This window comes from Aptenodytes patagonicus, chromosome 6 (genome assembly GCF_965638725.1).
Source record: "Aptenodytes patagonicus chromosome 6, bAptPat1.pri.cur, whole genome shotgun sequence".
NCBI classification, from domain to species: domain Eukaryota; kingdom Metazoa; phylum Chordata; class Aves; order Sphenisciformes; family Spheniscidae; genus Aptenodytes; species Aptenodytes patagonicus.
Window position 1 is genome coordinate 53,115,493 of NC_134954.1, and position 18,986 is coordinate 53,134,478.

Consider the following 18,986-nt stretch of genomic DNA (forward strand, 5'->3'; position numbering starts at 1 on the left):
CATCAGTACAGACTGATTATGTAGTACTAGCAGATCATCACAACAGAGCAATATAGAACAAAGTATAAAGATTTTTAAAATGTGTCTAATGTATACTCTTTGTCATTAGAGAAACAAAAAAATAAGCTTCTTATAATTTCCACATTATCTTACTCTAGAGCCATTTGAAGATCTCATTTGCTGTATCTTACTATAACCATGTTTGAGCCTACAACAGTTATTTCACACTTTGCATGACAGGTACCTTGGCCCATCCCTTGGATAACAGCAGTTTAAAACTTACCTAGGAGAGAACAGACAGTATACAGCCCCTCCTGATTCACTGAGCTATTGCTGGCAATTAAGGAGAGCAAATGGGAACAAGATAGCTCTAGACACAGAGTAAAGCTGTAGGCTATGCAGTCCCTTATCCTCTGTCTAGCAGATCCCAAACCAGGTAACTTGGAAGGGTTGTTTGACATGTTATGACTCTAAAATGGTGAAGTTCTTCAGCATGAGGAGCAACAGCAGTATCTAGAGTTGTACAGCAAAGAGACACCCAGAAATTAGTGTGAATTCAAAACGAAAGAGATTTCTTGCGCTTTCACAAGTACCTAACCTAAAAAAGCCTCCAGTAGCTACAAAAAACTACCTTTTTCCTCAACTGTAGCTACAGCATCACTTACATAACTACATAAAATCAAAATACAAAATTTGAATGTAGATGTTTGAACAAACATTTATGAAAAAAGCTTAAAATTTGACACATTACATAAATGATGCCAAGTGCAGTAAGTACCATACTTAACCTACTTTGCCCTTCAGAATGTGCACTTTTTATTATAATTCTAATTTGGTCCACTGGGTGGATTGCTCCTCTTTTATCCACTAGGCTTGATCAAATCAGTGCAATAGAAGAACTGCTGATGCATGAAATGATAGGTCAATGTAACCTTGTCATGGAGTAATATCCCTGCAAATCACAGTAAACAAATAAAACAATTCATTTTATATGCTCTAGGTATTAGGCATAAATTACCAAAACCTAAAGCAGGAACATTTTTACTTCAAATATAATATATTGCTGCATACTACTATATGAAAAACTCATTTAAATAACTTCTTGATACACAATAAGGGGAAAAACGTTTACAAATAAATGATGGTTGTAGTGGCCATTACCAAATCCCCTTCATCCACCACCGGACTTTCCCAGATCAGTGTAACTGATTTCTTCTTATGGCCTTTGTACAATGAAGGCTTTCTAAAAACTTCCGACATCAAGATGCATCTTTCTTTTCTTGCCTTGTCCATTACAGATGTCTCTAGAGTAAGTCCATTTAAACAGCAGGCACAGTACATTTAGCACAATTTTTACACATAAAAGTTCCTTTTTTTGCAATTTGTATTTTCTCATTTTTAATTAGTTTACCACAACAAAGGTAGCCTTAGATTGTTAAAGTTTCCATGTACTTAAAAAGAGATTTGTCTATGAGATGATTCATGATCATATAAGAAAATACTTTGTAAGGCAAGTGTAAAGGTAGTAAAAAAACTGAACTACCACCCCAGTAGTCATGCTAAGACATCATCCTATAAAACATATTGGAAACATTAATGTGTGGTTTTATTCTTAGATGTTCTATAAGGACCTCTGCTGTGCATTGCTGTTAATACAAAATCTTTGTTTAAAACTTTTAGAATAAGCTACATGTATGTTTGTGTGAGCGTATACACATATTTCTACAGACTAGGGTTAGTAAATACAACCTACAGGAGCTTACAAGGCTGGTGTAATTCTGAGAGTATACGCTCATACTGTTTTTACATAGCGACAGTAAAACGTAATTTAAACAAAATTTAAACAGTATTTCTAACTGGAGTCTCTAATCTTGAATGGTTTGCTGTATGTGACAACTGTATAGAGGACAAATTATGTGTACTCCTGAGTATCTAATATGTGCTGAACTTCTGAGGTGGGTCAGGTTTTTTTCTTTCCTAAAATATCCTTAGGTAGTTATAGGGATACTTTTCTTAATTAAAAAGTGTCTAATTTTATAAACAAACACAGAGAAACTTTTTTAAACTTTAGGGATCAGTGAATGGAAAAAACCTTACATGATTACTTTGTGTTAGACAATAAATGTTTAAAATACACGTTATACATAACTGCATAGTTTAACATGAAAAAAATAGTGCAAAATAATTTTAAAGTCTGAAATATAGTGTTTATAGCTATACATTTAACATGGGAAAGAGGTGTTGGAAACAGGTGTTGAAAAGATTTCATTTTTCATTTGGGACATGAGAGGGAACACACACATGTTCTCATGATAGATATCTCAAGTAGGGTACTCTTGTCAGAGCTATTTTTCAGAAAGTGGATGTGTCAACTACACAGTCTACACTGTAAAACCAAAAGAACACGCCACAATGCCATTATTAGTTTTAATCAGGATCTGCCTGGCCACACGAAAGACAAGATACAAATATTAATAATATTTCTTAAAAACCTGAACAAAAATTTCAAAATAAAATTATTAGATATTAAAATATGCTACTTATGCTCTCATAATTAGCTTAATAACAAACACACTTTCCAATATTTTAAGAAAAGACTTGGAAACTAGAAACTCTTTACTTAAAAATCCTCCACATTATTTGTAGTCACAGATAGCTCATAAGAAAATACATCTGGACTGATCACTTCTGGCATTCCAAAAACCTGAAAAATAAAATAAAACATAAAGAAATAATTTTTAAAAAAGTTTGGCAACCAGATCCACTATAAAACCTAGTAGAGTTTTCTGAAGGCTCCTATAAACAGAATCAGCTGGTTTTCCTTTAATCTTAGGCTGAAAGGGCCTATGACACAGTAGCCACATGCCAAAAAAAAAAAAATTAAGAACTTTCAACAAAAAGATCTGCAACTTCTCTGGGTCAAAAATAAAGCTATCTATTTTGTGGTCAGTCTTAAGGATACATACATTTTCCTGTAGCATACAGATCAGAAGCTCAGAAGCTCAAAAACGAAAAGCAGAATTCCTCAACAGGCAGTAGCTGTGCATCCTTGAAAGCAACAGACCAATGTCTCTCTGCTCTCCTTGCCAGCACTGGCATTTATAAACGTTTTGCCCTTGCCACTATCTCACTTTGAAGCAGCCAAAGCAAGCCGTATTTTGTTGCTGGGTTTTGGCCTCCCCTCACAGAAGGCACACAGCTGTCAGGGAAGCACTATGTTTTATGTTTGAATTCCATTGCAGGGCCAGACCCTGCTCCCTTAAGTCAGAGAAAGTTTTTCCTTTGACTTAATTAGGAGCAGAAAGCGGTCTTGAGGAGCAAGTTTCTTCAGTAACGTCTGTATTTCAATGGAGCAAAGTGACAGACAGAAAACAGTGCTACCACCTGAGGAAGTGGCCGAAATTCAGGTATCTCATCGACACCCCAGATGCAATCTTACTTACTCTTCTGACAATGGATGGAAAAGGCCACTGAAAAAAACAAGGCAGCACAGCATAGGTGATTATCAGATTTCCCTGTGGGTACCTGTAACTATGCCTATACTTAAGAGTTGTTCCACATACTACAAGGCCTCTCCCAGAGCCCCGAGAGCGGGCAGCACCACCGCATGGCTGCCGCTCTTACCCTCGCCTCATTCTCATCTGCTGTTACTCTTTGTACCCTGGGAACCGATGAGACCCGGTGCTCCCTCCTGCTCCCGCAGGTAGGTTGTTTTTCAGTTGACTCATACCAGCTGGATCTGGTTCAAAGACACATTGCAGGGGCTGGTTCAAGAGCAGGAACGAACAGCTCAAGCAGAAGGAGGGAAGAAAAAAAGCAAGCGGTAACTACTTAACCTGGCCTAAGTAGCACAGACTCCAAGTGTTGAACCATGTCTCTTGCGACAAACATCCACCACCTGAAGTGCACAGGAGACTCACCAGATCTTGTATGTTGTCTTGGGAATATATACGTTAGACCATAAAGAGGTGTTAGGAAATTTATCCTGAGAGAAAGAAAGTATCAGAAGGGCTATCACCTTTCAGATGTTAACATCTTAACCGTTTTCATCTTTTTGTATGATGCAATAAAGGGACAAGATAAAAGTCAGGACTATCTGCTTATCAAATCACATTTTATTCTTTAAATTAACACAGCTTTCATGTTATACAGGCATTTAAAAAGGTTTGGAAAGCAGTAAACCCAAATATTTTAACTCACTCCTTCAACTCCAGAGTTTTCCACTAATGGGAGAAAAGCTTCTCCGGACTTTGCATACCATGCTTCAGCCTACGGTGACATTTTACAGCCCAGAGAGAAGCTGTGAGGAACACAGCTCTGAATGGAAATGTTGGCGCACATCTGACCTTCAGAAACAACAAACTAAGACGACACCAGAGCTTACACCACTGCAGTGAAAGACGAACAAGCCATGGTACAGAAATAAAAGCTAGGAGTCTCAATGCCAAGTGACTTTTTTTTGAAAAAACGTTGAGGGACTTGGACCTACGGTTCTGTGAAATGAGTTTCAATGTGCCGCAAAAAAGGTGTGAAACATGCCTAACGTTCCCGTCAGGTTTATTGTCTCAAGTCCCCACAGCTACCATCCGTCCCAGAGCAGAACGGCGCCCGCAGAACAGGGCAAGCCCACCCGCGCTCCAGAGGCAGCGCGACCGCCGCCCTGACACCGACCCCACGGCGGGCCAATTACTCCACCGACAAGCGCCGGGCGAACGGCCGGGCAAGCGGTACCTCAGGTACCCGCCTCTCACCTGGGTGGGGTAAGGCGCGGCCATGTCGAGGAGGCCCGGGCCCTGGCGGGAGGCGGGCGGCCGGGCTGGCGGCGGCGTCCCCCCGGTGCAGGGCTCGGCGGGCGGGGCGCCGGGGGCTGCACTCGCGGCCGGCACCTGCCGCCGTCCCGCCGGGGGCGGAGACCTCCTGCTGCGGGGGCGCGGCTGCCGCCGCCCGGCGCGGGGAGGGCCGGGCTGGGGTCGGAGGCGAGGGCGCTGTAGCCCGCGGTAGCGCCAGGCGGTTGTGCGCCCCGGGGGCGCGGTACGAGTCCGTGCGGTTGGGAATGGCCTGGAGGGTGGGAAAAGGCACCGCTCTGCGCGATTCCTCGGTGTTAGGGGGCATCCGGGGAAAACTGAAATGGTTGTAAAGCCATCATGCTCTTTCTTTTCAGAGAGGATATAATCCAGCCACACAAACAACTATCAAAAGACGTTGCGGACCCACAAAGCGTAAATCCAGTCATAAAGGGATGAGACAAATCTGTGATGAATCGGCCTATCTGTGACTATTAAACACAACAAACGAAATGCGATTCCAGCTCAGGAAGTTTCTGAAGCACTGTTCCCCAGAAGCTGAGAGGCCATGCCAAGGAGAATATCTGTTTTATATATGCCTTGTTTTTAATTCACTTTCCTTAAGCATCTGTTACTGGAAAACGGGCTCCTAGGTTAAACAGACCTTTGGTCTGGCTCATGATAGTTATGCATCTCCATTATGTTTACCATTTCCCCTGAGAAAACCATTTCAAGCTTCTCCGTTCCTGCTTGCCAAAGGAAGCTGCATGTAGCAGGGACTCCTCCTGCATTCTGGGACTCTCTAATAATTACTCGGTTGGCTCCCGGGGCATGTGCAGTTCTGCAGCTTCCTTAAGGTCTTACACACACATGCCCCCAAAGGCACTGAAATAATTTTAAACAGATGTAGCTGGGATACTGTTAGGTCTTTCCTGAGAGCATTACAGTGGAGTGGGTAAAGTACTCTGACCCCAGAGGCATGAATCGGAGCCCTCCTAAGAAGTTAGAAAAAGCTGCATCTTGGTGGAGAGGTGTTAATAAAAACCTAATCACTGAGGCCTGAGAGCTGAAGGTGGCAAGAGGTGAATGATCCTGACTACACTGTTCTGTTGCCACAGGCCACAAAAACTTACAGGCATTAGCTGTGTTAACTAACATGCCACCTATTCCTGGGCAGATCTTTAGGGCTGATCCAATCTTTTTGTGAACCTTTTCAGCTGAAATGTTGCTTATTGCAGTCTAGTTCAAAGCAATTTCCTAATGACTTACTTTAAAAGAAAATAAGTTTGATAAAAGTCAAAATGTGAGAAAAGTGTGACTTTACACACACAAATGTTAGAATTTATTTGTAGAATTCAAATTGTAAAAATCCTTGGTATTATCATTAATACAGCTCTAATGCATCTCACACTAACAGGCATTAGCGAGCTATTCAGATTACTTGGTTAGGATTAATAAAGGATTGGCTTTCTGATCAGCAATTAAAAAAATGTTGCACCTTTCTAAAAACAAGTACTCCTTTGTGTCAGCCGAGCTGCTGAAGACAAATCTTTTCTTTTTAAAAATTCTAATTTTGATACTGGATTGTAACCTGTGCATAAGAAACTTCTACACATGGAAAAGGAGAACAGAAAGTCAGGTCGGCCACTTAGTTTGTCTCTGACTGATGTAAGACTTCATGGCTTAACCAACGAGAAGGACGTCTCCTGCAGGCAAAAAATCAGATGAGACTATTTTATGCTTTTGATTTACCTTTTTGAATAAATGATGATAGATAAAAGTGATACCACTATAAAAAAGTGCTGTGGAATCAGCAGCAAGTCAAGAGGTTTGGTTGCTTTGATTAAGGTTTTTCATGTGGCATTGAGATGGTAGGAACTCAGTCATTTCTGCAGCAGGATTTCATGAGAGAGACTGCTCTTACTGCTTTTTACATCAAGAGCAATACATTCAGGACATATTAAGGATGGTATATTACATAGCCTGTTAGCTTTAAAGGGGTGAGGCATGCCTATAATTGGAGGTAATCTTGGTTGGATCATTTATCTTATTCTATTTTATAAAATGTGCTTTGTTGTATGCTGTGCTTTCCTCTTATACCTTTTAAATAGGAAGGAATGTTTTCTAAACTGAAATAACAAATAATTAACACATAATTGGCATATGCTCCCCAGGTAGAGGCTCTGCTGTGATTTAACAGTCTGGCCATGGGAGCAGGATGAGGACTGCAGCACTCCTAGACTATTGCTCCCCAGAAGGAATTGTGCAGAGAGGAACAGCTCCTTACCCAGAGGCAATGGATAACTGCAGCCCTTGAAGCGTAAAGCTTCTCTTGTCAGAGTGCCCAGTCAGCTCAGGGAAAACAGAGCCATGTCCCAGAGCATCCCACCTGCTCCAGGGTGGCTCATGTCTCTGGTAGGGTACACGAGTACTGCGGCTGTTTCTGAACCTTGTGCAGAGAAGGCAAATTCCACGTGCCCATACCCCACACTGTCTTGCAGATCTGTACAAAAACCACGGGGAATCTAAGCCTACATCATCATTCTAATTGTTTTTACCACCATCTAAGTTTTTAATCTTTGATAGTGTGTGTATCTTAATTAGGAGCTGGTTCTCAAGTGTATTGAAAAGCAACCGAACAAACCAAATAATTGTATAGTTCTAATACATCATTCTGAGTATTCAAAATATCTAATTGCTGTAGCTTATTAAAAACAGGCCTAAACTTACCCTCCTCCTTCCCCTTTCTTGAACATGCTCAGTAAGTGGCAGAGGTTCTAACATTCAGATCAGAATCCAGATCTGAGTATTACAGCTGATACCTGACACCTATTTTAAATTAAGTCTAGGATGAATGAATGCATATAATAAAAAGACAAATGAGGTTCTAATGTACTTAGGTGCTTTATAAAGAATTATTTTAATGTTACATACTATTCTGCTTTACTGGCTGTTTAATATTGAATATTTCTTAGCTGATTAAAACTGTGGTTCTAATGAGAAAAATAATTGAGTGGTAAAACTAGGCCACATTTAAGTTTCAGTGATGTCAGTACTCTGCAATCACTCTGTTTAGCTTAGGAAACTTTCTTCTTCATGCGTACCGAGGTATTTCAAAATAGCATAATTGTGCACAATGATTTGTTTTTCTGGGGACAGGGGAGAGAGCAAACCCCACGAAGGCAATGCAACAGCTGCCTACTGGAACACCCTACAGAGAACTTTGGGGCTGTACCACAAACTCTCATGAGTTGTGTGGGGAAACTGGGGGAAGTGAATCAGCTAAAGGCTTCTAAAAATTCTTGGGCCTTGTGTCTCCCCTCTGCATTCAGGGCGTAGAGAAGGGAACTAGGACTCTTTCTTAGTGTTGATATTTGTGAGTGTAAGGAAATGTGGCCTATGAAAAGGAAAGGTTCCCTAGCTGCTTTGTCTTCTGCCTCACCCTCCTGATTGATAGAAGAGTGATGATCTTCAGGTCCCTGAACATCTTTTTTCCCCTTCTGGGAAAAACTTTCACAAGCCATTCCTCTGATGAGAAAAAAACACTTCCCTGTAGACTGCCAGGATGCACCGAGCATGTTTAGTGTTGTTCTTTGTATATTCAAGATCCCATTGGGATAGCAGAGTTACAGTTCCAGTGTTTACGTGCATTAACTGAGCTGCTCTGGCCAGTTTTAAATAGTGTTACAGAGAACTTACTTCCCCTAACAAGATTGCTCACGGTTCCGGTCTCTCTAACTTAACTATTCAAGCACTGAACATAGCCTTGATTACAGTACTTTGCAAGTAGCTTCTCAGTGTCATTATACAATTTATTCAAGCATTTTATTAAGAAGCTCAGACATAGCCTTAGGTCTCATGTAGGCACATAAGAAGATTTGGTTAATATTTTGGAAAATATAAAAGTGTAATCTTTGCCTGCTTAAAACTATTTCTTTCAGAGCAAATTAACAGAAAGAAGTCAGTGGAGCCACACTGCTGAAGGATCAGGTAATGCTGAGAAGAATGGGCCTCCTATATTGGGCTACTAAGGTGAACAAGCAATGTTTTATAACGTGTAAGGTAAGCAGATGTCAAGTGTTTGGCTGTTCTTTGCAGGGTTCAACAAAAACAAAGCACTACCACTATTCCTGGTCAGAAGGAAAGCAAGTTATTTAGATGTGAGGGGAAGAAATGAAGCCGTTTCCATCCTCCTTTGGGATTAACATACGGTAGCTGAAACCACCTGACATTCTCAGGCTGTTATCTTTCCTATCTAATCTTTAATGAGTGACTAGTGCGCATTTTCCTTTCTCTTCTTCACATGTGCATCCTAGACTTGTGGAGAGCTGTCTAAAATAAGGGGGAATGTGGCAGCGTGACTGACATCTCCTTTCCATACAGATGAGAGATCTGCATGTGGAGATCACAGGCACGCCATCTGATCCTGAATAAAGCATGTGGGACATGACCCCAAGTGAAGATACAGGCTTTGGTCTAATAAAATTTCTTTTAACCTGCTTTGTAATTAAAGCCTGTTTTGAAAGTGTGCTCTGTGATGGCTGGTTCATGTTCAAAAGGAAAATGAAAAATGTTTTTGAGTAGTACATAGGTTGATACTGGAACTTTGTTTAAACAGCTCAGTACTGCTATAAGAACAGGGACTTACAGATAATAGGAATCTATTGTTTTTGCAGACAACCCTACCTTTTAAAAATACAAAAACAGAGGTGCGCGCTATTGTTTCTGATGAAGCTGGGTGACATGGGTATTTGTAAACAGAAACATTTAACTTGTGAAAGATATCACAGTTTATGGCATTTTAATATTATTTTTCATTTCAAATATACGTATCTCCTAAAAAAAGTGTTTTTCTTATTTTTCATTTTCCCCCTTGTGGTTCATCATTCCTCTATACTAAATGCTATGGTGATGTAATACTCAGGACACCTCAGTCACCGTCATGGTAAAAGTCTGTGATTCAGTGGCAACAGGAAATTACAAATGTAAAAAAGATTACCTTTTATGAAGGGACAGGTTGACAGTTATAATGTTGCCTAAAGTGAGTTACTTGCTCAGTATTGGCATCAATGGCCAGCAAAAGCCGGTAACCGATGCCCTAGAGAAGGGGGATTAAGATGAGCTAGATGGAGGTTCCTACCTTAAAGCAAAGGTTACATTATATTGTTAGGCTAGAGAGAACAATTAAATCCAAAGCATGAAAAGTCTGTGCTCACATGAGGACAAGGTAAACGAGGCTTTGACCACATGCTGTCACAGGCACAATCGTGGGGAGAGAAAACGTAACCCTTAACTGAGACATCTGCACCAGCAGAAGACTCTACTGTAGATGCAGCAGGACAGACAGAGCACTTTTGCTGGTACAGCTGCTTTTTTACTCTGGAGGAGGGGAGGCAAAAGTGCAGGAGAGGAAGGGTCGCTATGGTGATGCACACATTAAAATGGCTTCTAGTGTACAATATTCCTACACTGGTAAACTGTTCCTTGCTTAGGCAGAGCAGGGACACCTCAGTACAAACTCGCCACTTCTTCAAGAGTTCCTGGCCGCTATCTTCAGTACATCGCAGCATGGGATTCACCGCACAGCCACCTGCAGAGGAGATGGACCCCTACTATGTACCTACACGGCCTTGAGTGGATATCCGTAATCTTTCTCAGTGAGCACAGAGGATTTGTACGCAGCCATGGGTTGGGCTCCCATTAACATGGCTAAGCAGTGATGTAATCACCAGACCTGGGTCAGGGACATGCTGGGATTTTGTGTGTACTTAAGTAAATGTGTACCGCAAAAAAATTGAGATGATGAGAAGAAAAACAGGATCGATGGCCTCCAGGTTAAAGGCCAAATCTCACTAACCGTAATCTCCCACTGACTTGTCACAGTCACAAAGTCAAAATACACATTTTCTTTGGTTTTCATTATCCATAATGAAACACCTATATGACTTCAAATCAGTTGGGAGTAAATATCAACAGGGAATAAGAACCATAAACTTATTCAAAAGACCCTTTGAATTACACTCACTTCTGCTGATTTTCTCTGATCAAGACTACTCATTCAATCGGCCCAGGGCCTTGGATCCTTCTTCTCTATGCTGCACATTAACGCTTACCTGGCAATTGTGAGCCTTGCTGGTTGCTGAACACTTCAGGTCCTTGGTGGCTTGGATGCTGTTTAAATGCAAAGTTACTGAAGATACCTGCTAGGCAATCCCTTTGGAGGAAAGCTTTGCTTTCAAGTTCGGCAGTCTCGAAGACTTAGGGAGCCTGTTTGGTAAGTATTTTTAAAAAGTTTGGCAGGAAAATCTAAGAGGTCTTTCAGTTGACTCCATCATGTGCCAGAGCAGCAGACCCCACGTCTTTACCAGAGGATTCACAAGAATCTCCTAAGAAGTGTAAAATAATTGGAGAAACTAAAAAAGAGAAAAAAAGATTCTATAGCAAACCGTAAGATCTGACAATAAGCTAGGCATTATACTTTTGCTTCTCACCACTCAGTATGGGAATAAGCTGACAAGATCTATTAAATGTTACAAGACTCATTTAAAAGTGCCTAGATAATTGTGCAACTACTTGCACAGAGATATAAATATACCCTATTTATGAACTTTTGAGTGGTCTGCTAAAATACTTTAATATCACTGAACAGTAAAATGTATCTTTCGTCTAAGAGTTTCAAGACATCAGCATCTTACATTCCCTATTTCTTCAGTATTCAAGACTAATATTAGATATAGGTGAGAATTTACAAACTGAAATAGTTAAGTTGTACTTAAAACTTAATGCAATCTCTCAAAATCTGCAAATAAATTGAGATTAAATATTTCTTTCAAAAATTACATCTATAATTTAGTATGGAAGGAAGACTTACACGGTGATGGTTTTAGGAAGGACGTCTCCCAACATAGTTTAAAAAACTTTATCCTACTTTTTCTATAATAGTAGTTGAGGAGGTATGAAACACAACTTTATAAATTTGTTGGATTATTGCAGTGAGAATCGTGTCAGTCGGGACCCAAAGGTGAATCCTGCAACCTTCTCCTAGGTGAAAGTCTTATTCAAATCAATATGAAAGCTTTGTTGTGATAAAGCCCCAAATTTGGATTACATGATTTGGCCCATAACTAAAAATAATTTGATTAACAACGTGTTAAATAAAACTATCTGAAGAACAATGTTGATTGGTGGTTTTTTTTTTAAATATTCTCTACTTAAAAGTCTGCCCCAGTATGAAAGTCACTTTTCAACACAGAAAACATGCCAAATCTCAAGTTTTTAAACCATATCCTGATTTTTTGGTAGAGATTAATTAATTTGAATTAACTACAAGATGAATTAGTTTATATGATGTGTCTATTATATCAATGACATTTAAGATTTAAAATTCAGAAATGAATTGACCTTGAGCAGCATATGTACTCAAAATATATAATTAAAAAGAATATTAATCATTTAATTTTATAAAATGAACAGCTGTTCTAGTTGATTGGAAACAGCTAAAAGTGTAAAATGTATTTTGTGAATGCAAAATTAAAAGTTAATTTTATTATAGAGTGCAATTTGCCAACTAGAAATAAATTCTTGAGATGTAAGCAATATATTTCTGTAACGCTCTACCCATACATCAGAAAGGTCACATGTATATTTAAATGCCATATTACTATAAAAGTGTAACGATTTCAATTGAAAAGCTATCATATGATTTAGCTATTTAGAGACGAATATGAAACAGCTATGATGGATATGCCTTCTTTTTTCAATGAACTATTTAAAAGCTTTAGAGAGAAATAATGTTTCATTAAATATTTTTTATATTCTAAACTGTTACTTTTACTTACCTTGTGTCATGAATCCCAATTTTCTGCCTTTTTTTTGGTACTATTCTCACAGATTAAGATCTTCATAAGCATTTGACATCGTGGGTTTTCACTTAAATGCATCTCTCTCTCATGACAGGTATTTAACTAATTTTGACTGTATGTATTTTTAACCTGTGCACTGTCATGCTTTAAATGTAGTCATTATACAGATATTATACAAGGTGCATAAGCTACAACATGCCATCGCTTTATTTTTTTATTTTTTTTAAATCAGATACCAGCACCCCGTTGACATGGTGCTAGCACTGCCTGGGCTATGGTCTTTTGCTTAAAACCTAAATTACTTGCAGGCTCACACTTAAGTGAGTGGTAAAACTTTCAGTATTTCAATACAAGTTGTGTCTTGAGGAATGAGTAAGAACCCAAAATAGTCTGGCTAGACCAGACAACATAGATGCTGGGTAAATTCAGTTTGTCATCCAACTGGACAAAAATCTTTCCATAATGGTCCAACTTAGAAATCATTATGTCTACGATTATCGGGCTATTTTCTGCTAGTTACATCTGCTTTAATAGGAATGGGTTCTTTAGTTCTTAGTCAGGCTAAACTTGCGCCAGAAACCATCTAATACATTGCTTCAGCTCACGTTCATACTTAATCTTGATCTTGGCACTTACTTAGCAGTGAAAGGCCATTACCATGTGGCAACATCCAAGTCCATTATTCTATCCTGTAAATGGGCCTTTCGTACTCTGGGATACTGTCGCTTCTCCTCTACTGCTACCAACAAAAGCACTTTCCATTACTGCCCATTTTAAGTAGGTCTGATCCACACACAGAATTGAAAGACTATTTAGCGAAACAAACTCTCTTTTAAAGCAGTCCTGAATTCTGTAACACTACATTCTTGATGTAACTTAATGTCAAAGAAAGGAAGCACGTTGCCACTGTATGCCTTGAAACATTTTAAAAAGCAGAAACATTGTTATTCCTGATGACATATTTAAATCATATGTCACTAGTAAATGGGATGCGCTTTTGTCTCAAAGACTTTTTTTTGACTGAGGACTTCTGGATCAGGCCCATCAGTTATTTCCTGCATTGCTGTCGCTCATTCTGGAACGCTAAAGGTATCTTCTACTTAATATCCTTCAACAACATGCTTCTAGAGCCTAAATCTTTGGCAAAGGAATGCTAACCAATGAAGCTAAACGTATTTCTCACAAGGCTTTCTATAATAGGACAGGTTATAGAAGATTTTTCAGTAGTAAAGAAGATAACTGCTTGGTTATTAATTTAATAAGTTGGCCCTAAGAATATAGTGTGGGAAATTAATTCAGAATCATAAACATTAAAATATTGTTGAGGAGGTGTACTATGTCCATTAACTTCTCATTATTTCAGATGTGAGGGTTCTGGTGGTATTGTCGCATCTCATTATTTCCTGAGAGAATAGATTCTTTGCAGTATTTGACACACATACAAACACATCAGTTTTACAGGTTCTGTCATTACAAACATTTATCGATCTGCTGCTTTTCTTGATTCAGAAGTCCATGGCGAAGTGTATCTCTATCATTACGGTTGTGCCGAAGCTTGTTTGACAACTGCCACCAGAGGAACCCGTCTGAGGCTGAATGGTTCCAGATTAGTCCCAGTGAAGTTTCGATGGCACTTTGTATTTGGCTGCCTCATTAGGTAACCAGAAAATAAACCTGACTTGGTAAAAATATAAGGAGCAAATAACATATTCTCTATGTTAAAATGCAAAATTTAGCAAATGACTAATCAGATTCCTCATTTGTTTTTTTCTATACAAATTTCAGTTTAAAAAAAATTAGGAACTCACTGTAGTAAAAAAGGTCATTATTTTAAAAGAAATTTGCCAAAATGAATGTATGCCTAAACTCATGTGATGCCCAATAAGACATAAGGAACCCTAAAAGCTGTCACTGTCTACCAAGTACTTTTAAACAACAGTTTTGTGCCAAATATCTTCCCCTGTGCATTTCATCACACTGGGAGGATAACAAGCATCTCACACTTAAATTCTGCAATTTTGCAGAAAGTTAACATGTGGAAAGCATGTTTTGGCTGTGCCTTGCCACAGACAGCTTCAGGCTGGGAATGTGGCCTGGACCTCTCTGAGAAGGAGAATTACTAACTTTGACTACTGCCCACCTCTGCTCAAACGTATACCCCAGTCTGCAGTACTTGACCTGTACGTTCTCTCCCAGTATTGGCACCATGTGTTTCTCTTCTGTCACGGCTTCATGTGTAGGAAACAAAATAATGACATAACCCCCCCCCCCCAACACCCCTCTCCCCCAAAAAACCCCAAACCAACAGGTCAACATCAGTCCGAAGAAGCTAGGGATTTTAAAGGTGTTTACCATGAGCAGCTCCCAGGTCACCGTGCGCTGAGCTCCTCTGGACCGCGGCGAAGAAGCTGGACCCGGCCCACCGCCTCAGCGGGAAACGGCGGGAAGGCAGCAGCCGCGGGCGGAGGGGCCCGGCGCTCTGCGGGCGGGGGAGCGGGGGAGAGCCCGGGGGACGATCAAATGAAACCGACGCGGCGGGACCTTCCCTGCGTGACCCCAGTGTTAACGTGTTTATTTCACGCTGCAGTCGCGGGTCGCTTTACAGAAACATCTCATGCTGGAGCCCCGCACGGGGCCGAGGACGAGGAGAGAAACACTTGTATTCAAACAGAACTATTAAATAACCTGTACACAAAACTTCAGTCTTTTCCCCTGAAAGCACCGAGGACCGGGCCCCGGGATGGCCGGACCGACGCTGCCGCCCCACGCCCGGGCGCCCACAAGCCCCGACCCCCGACGCGGCGGCCTCGCCCCCGCCCCAACGGCCGCAGGCTCCCCTCGGCCGCGCCCCGGGGCGGCAGGGGCGGGGAGGGCGCCTGCCCCGGGACGAGGGCGCGCGGCGGCGGCCCCGGGGCCCTATGAGCGTCCGGTCCCGGGCCTGAGTGTCCGCGGGGCCCGTTGCTCCTCCCGGCGCCGCCCCCAGCCGAGCTCCGGCTCGCCGGGCCCGACGCGAGTCCGAGAGCCGGCCGCCCTCTCCCCCACCGCCGCCCTGCCCCCGGCTGCGGGGCGCCCTCAGCCCGGGTCCCCGCCGCGGCGCGGCTCAGCTCGGCTCGGCCCGGCGGTCACTGGTCGCGGCCGTCCTCCCGCTTGACGCCGTCCGCCGCCGCCTTCAGCTTCTTGTTCTGGTGGGTCTTGACGTGCTTGGCCAGGTGGTCGCTGCGCATGAAGCGCTTCCCGCACTCGGGGCAGACGAAGCGCTTCTCGCCCGTGTGAGTCCGCAGGTGCCGCTGCAGCTCGTCGGAGCGGGTGAAGCTCTTCCCGCAGAAGAGCCAGTTGCAGACGAAGGGCCGCTCGCCCGTGTGCCAGCGCAGGTGCGCCTTCAGGTGCGAGGTCTTGCCGTACACCTTGCCGCAGCCGGGGATGTGGCAGATGTGCTGCTTCTTCTTGCCCGGCTCCGCCTCCGGGGCGCTGCCCGCGGCCGACTGGCAGTTGGGGCAGCGGCAGCGGCGGCACCTCCTGGCCGTGGCCGCCAGGGGAGACTTGGTCTGCAGCAGGGCGGCGATCTGCGTCTGGTACTGGGCGAAGTCCGAGTGGCCCAGCACCAGGCTCCGCGGCAGCGCCGCGGCCGCGGGGAAGCGGTGGCCGCAGCCGCCCGGGGTGCCGGCCTGCTGGATGCTCCACCAGGGGATCTCCTCGGGCGGCGGGTTGGGCGAGAGCTGCCGGCAGGGCTGCGCGGGCGGCAGCAGGTTGGAGTAGCCGGGCGGCAGGGCGGCCTGGGCAGCGTAGGGGACGTAGGCGGGGGGGCAGCTGGACGGCAGGGCGGCCATGGAGGAGGGCAGCATCTTGACGGGGGAAAACTCGTAGGGGTAGGAGGGGTCCGCCGGAGGGGTGAGGGGCAGTTCGTGCGCCCCCCCGAAGGAGGGCTGCAGGTGGTTCTTCTGAGGGGTCAGCCCCAGGCTGGGATGGGGTGGCGGCAGCCCACCCGGGGAGTGCGCCGGCATCTCGCCGCTCCACGGGTGGAAGATCCTGGAGGGGGATCCCAGCGTCGGGTCGTAGGAGACCTGCAGGAAGTCCGAGGGCGCTGCGCCCGGCTGTCCGATCCGGCTACAGGTGGCGGCCAGAAGAGCCAGGGGCGAGTGCTTGGCCAAGTCTGGGGAGGCGCTGGGGGTGCGGTCCTGCGCGGGAGCGGGAAGGAGGGAGGAGAGCGCGTTACTCGCCGCCCGCCGCCGACCCGCGAGAGCGGCCGCGCCGCCCGCGGAAAACTTTCTGCGCCTCTGCCCGCGCCGCCTGCCCGTGCGCTGCCGGAGGCGCCCCGCCGCCCCCCGCACGGCCGGCAAACTTTCCGAAAACAGAGCGCGCCAAGCGAGCAGGATGGGCCCGGCCCCCCCCCCCGCCCCGCCCCGAGACCGGTCCCGCCTGCGGCCGGGGCCGCCGGCCCCGCCGCCTCTCCTGGGCCGAGGGCGCCGGGGAAGCGGCCGTTGCGGGCAGAGGGCAGCCCACGCCCCCCCGCGCCCCGGGACGCTGCCTGGAGTTACTGCCGGGCTCCTGGCTGGAGGGGGAAGCTGCCAGCACGAGGAGCCCGAGCCCGGCCTCCTCACCCCCGCGGGGGTCCCCACCTCCCTCTCCCGCGCCGCCCGTGGGGTGAAGCCCCGGGAGGGAGGCGGCAGGCGCCGGCTGCCCCCGCGCAACGCGGGTCGCAACCGTGGGACGTGGCGCCGCGCGAGCCGCCCCGGCCCCCGGGCGCGGGTACTGACCTGGAGGAAAGCCTGGAGGGAGTCGTTCCGGAGGACAGCCACCGCGGCCATGGCTACTGCGCCCGGGGCGAGGGGAAGGCGCCGGGGCACCGCCGAGGCATGGGGACGCCGAGGGGAAGACGAGGAGCTGCCCAGTTTCCCTCTCTCTCTCTCTCCCCCTCTCTCTCTCTCCCCTTCCCTCTGATCTCCTCGCCTCTGTGCCCGTCCCACCCCCCCGCGCTGCGCGATCTCCGCGGACTGTCTGACTGCACCAGGATCACCTCCAAGAATTTGATAAGGACTTTGCTGGGCCGCCAGCCAGTCAGAGGGAAGATTTATGGCTTTGAAGTTTGCCGCTACCCAATCATCAAAGAATAGCGGCTCTTTCAGAAGCGAAAGCAAATCCTTTGAATCCACAAAGCTCCTATGGTGTGTTTGTTGGTCTGGATAAAAGAACTGATTATTAGGGGGGATGGGAAGGGAGGAGATAAAGGCGGGACAATTAATGAAGTAATCACTATGTGGGAAATGTATATACACAAATAATTGGATTTTCTTGATCAAAGGACCCCTTACCGCCTGGAGACCTTCGCATTGGATGTGCAAGACACTGGATCCCCCCCTCCCTTTTTTTTTTTTTTTTTTTTTTTGCAATTAAGGATTTGTGGCAGAGCCCTAAGGTGACAATGTGTCTTTGTTATCGCCCGAGAAATCTGCCTCCGGATTCCGCTGATAGTGTTTGATGACTGCAAGTAACATTAGGAGCACAGCGAGTTCACCTGATCGGGGCTGGTCGATCCCAGTCGTAAAACTTCCCCGGAGTAATTGTCGGTGGTTCCTCCCCGCTCCCTCCCTCCGCCCGCCCTTCCCCCGAGGCTGAGGGATATGCCCTCGATATGACTCCGCAAACAACCGCACGTTTTCCCCTCTGGTAGCTGGGTTTGGTTTCGCTTCGCTCCGCCGGCGCTACCCCTGTGTCATCTGGAGCCCCCGCCTGGCGCGGGGTCAGGCGAGCGCGCCCAGCCGGGCTCGGAGGAGGGACGGCGGGGTGCCACCGGCAGCAAGCGCTCCCGCAGACAGACACACCGACAAACCGAACGGAAAAGTTTCCTCTTCCCTAGCGGGAGCCGGGTGTAAAAGACGTAATTTCTTTAAATGAAGACAGGAGCCTCTCCTGATAGCGTTTCTGGAGGCGGGATGCGTGCCCGCGGCCCGCCTGGCCTGGGCCGTGGGCGAGAGCGGGTCCGGGGGCCTCCTCGGGAGCACGGACGCTATTACCGGGTCTCTGCCGCCACCCTCTCGCCCACCTCCTGCCACAAAGCCAAACTCGGCCCCGAGGGCTCTGCTCCCTCACCCCTCACCTTTCGGCCTGTATATATACAGATATATACGTGTGTGTCTATGAAGACTCTAACCCGCTTTTCTTTCGACCATGTGCAAGGCTATTTCCCCGGTAACCACCACCAGGCACATCTGGGTCACAGCTTAACGCCACCGCCTGCTGCTGTGCTCAGTGGTCCGCAGAGCTGGCGGGACCCCTCGCACCGCGCCGCCCAGCAAGGGGCAGGCGAGGCCCCGCGCGCCTCCGCGCCCCTCCGCGGGCCCGC

The 18,986-nt window shown here is 45.5% G+C and overlaps 1 protein-coding gene across 1 annotated transcript; it reads right to left on the minus strand.

Annotated features, from left to right (window-relative positions):
* Nucleotides 1–15,768: 15,768 nt before the first annotated feature.
* Nucleotides 15,769–18,813, minus strand: SP5 (Sp5 transcription factor). Its single transcript, XM_076340601.1, has 3 exons — nucleotides 18,795–18,813; nucleotides 17,401–17,822; nucleotides 15,769–16,821 (listed from the first exon to the last, which is right to left on the minus strand). The coding sequence occupies exons 1-3, from the start codon at nucleotides 18,811–18,813 to the stop codon at nucleotides 15,769–15,771; spliced, it is 1,494 nt and encodes a 497-aa protein (XP_076196716.1).
* Between the last annotated feature and the right edge of the window lie 173 nt (nucleotides 18,814–18,986).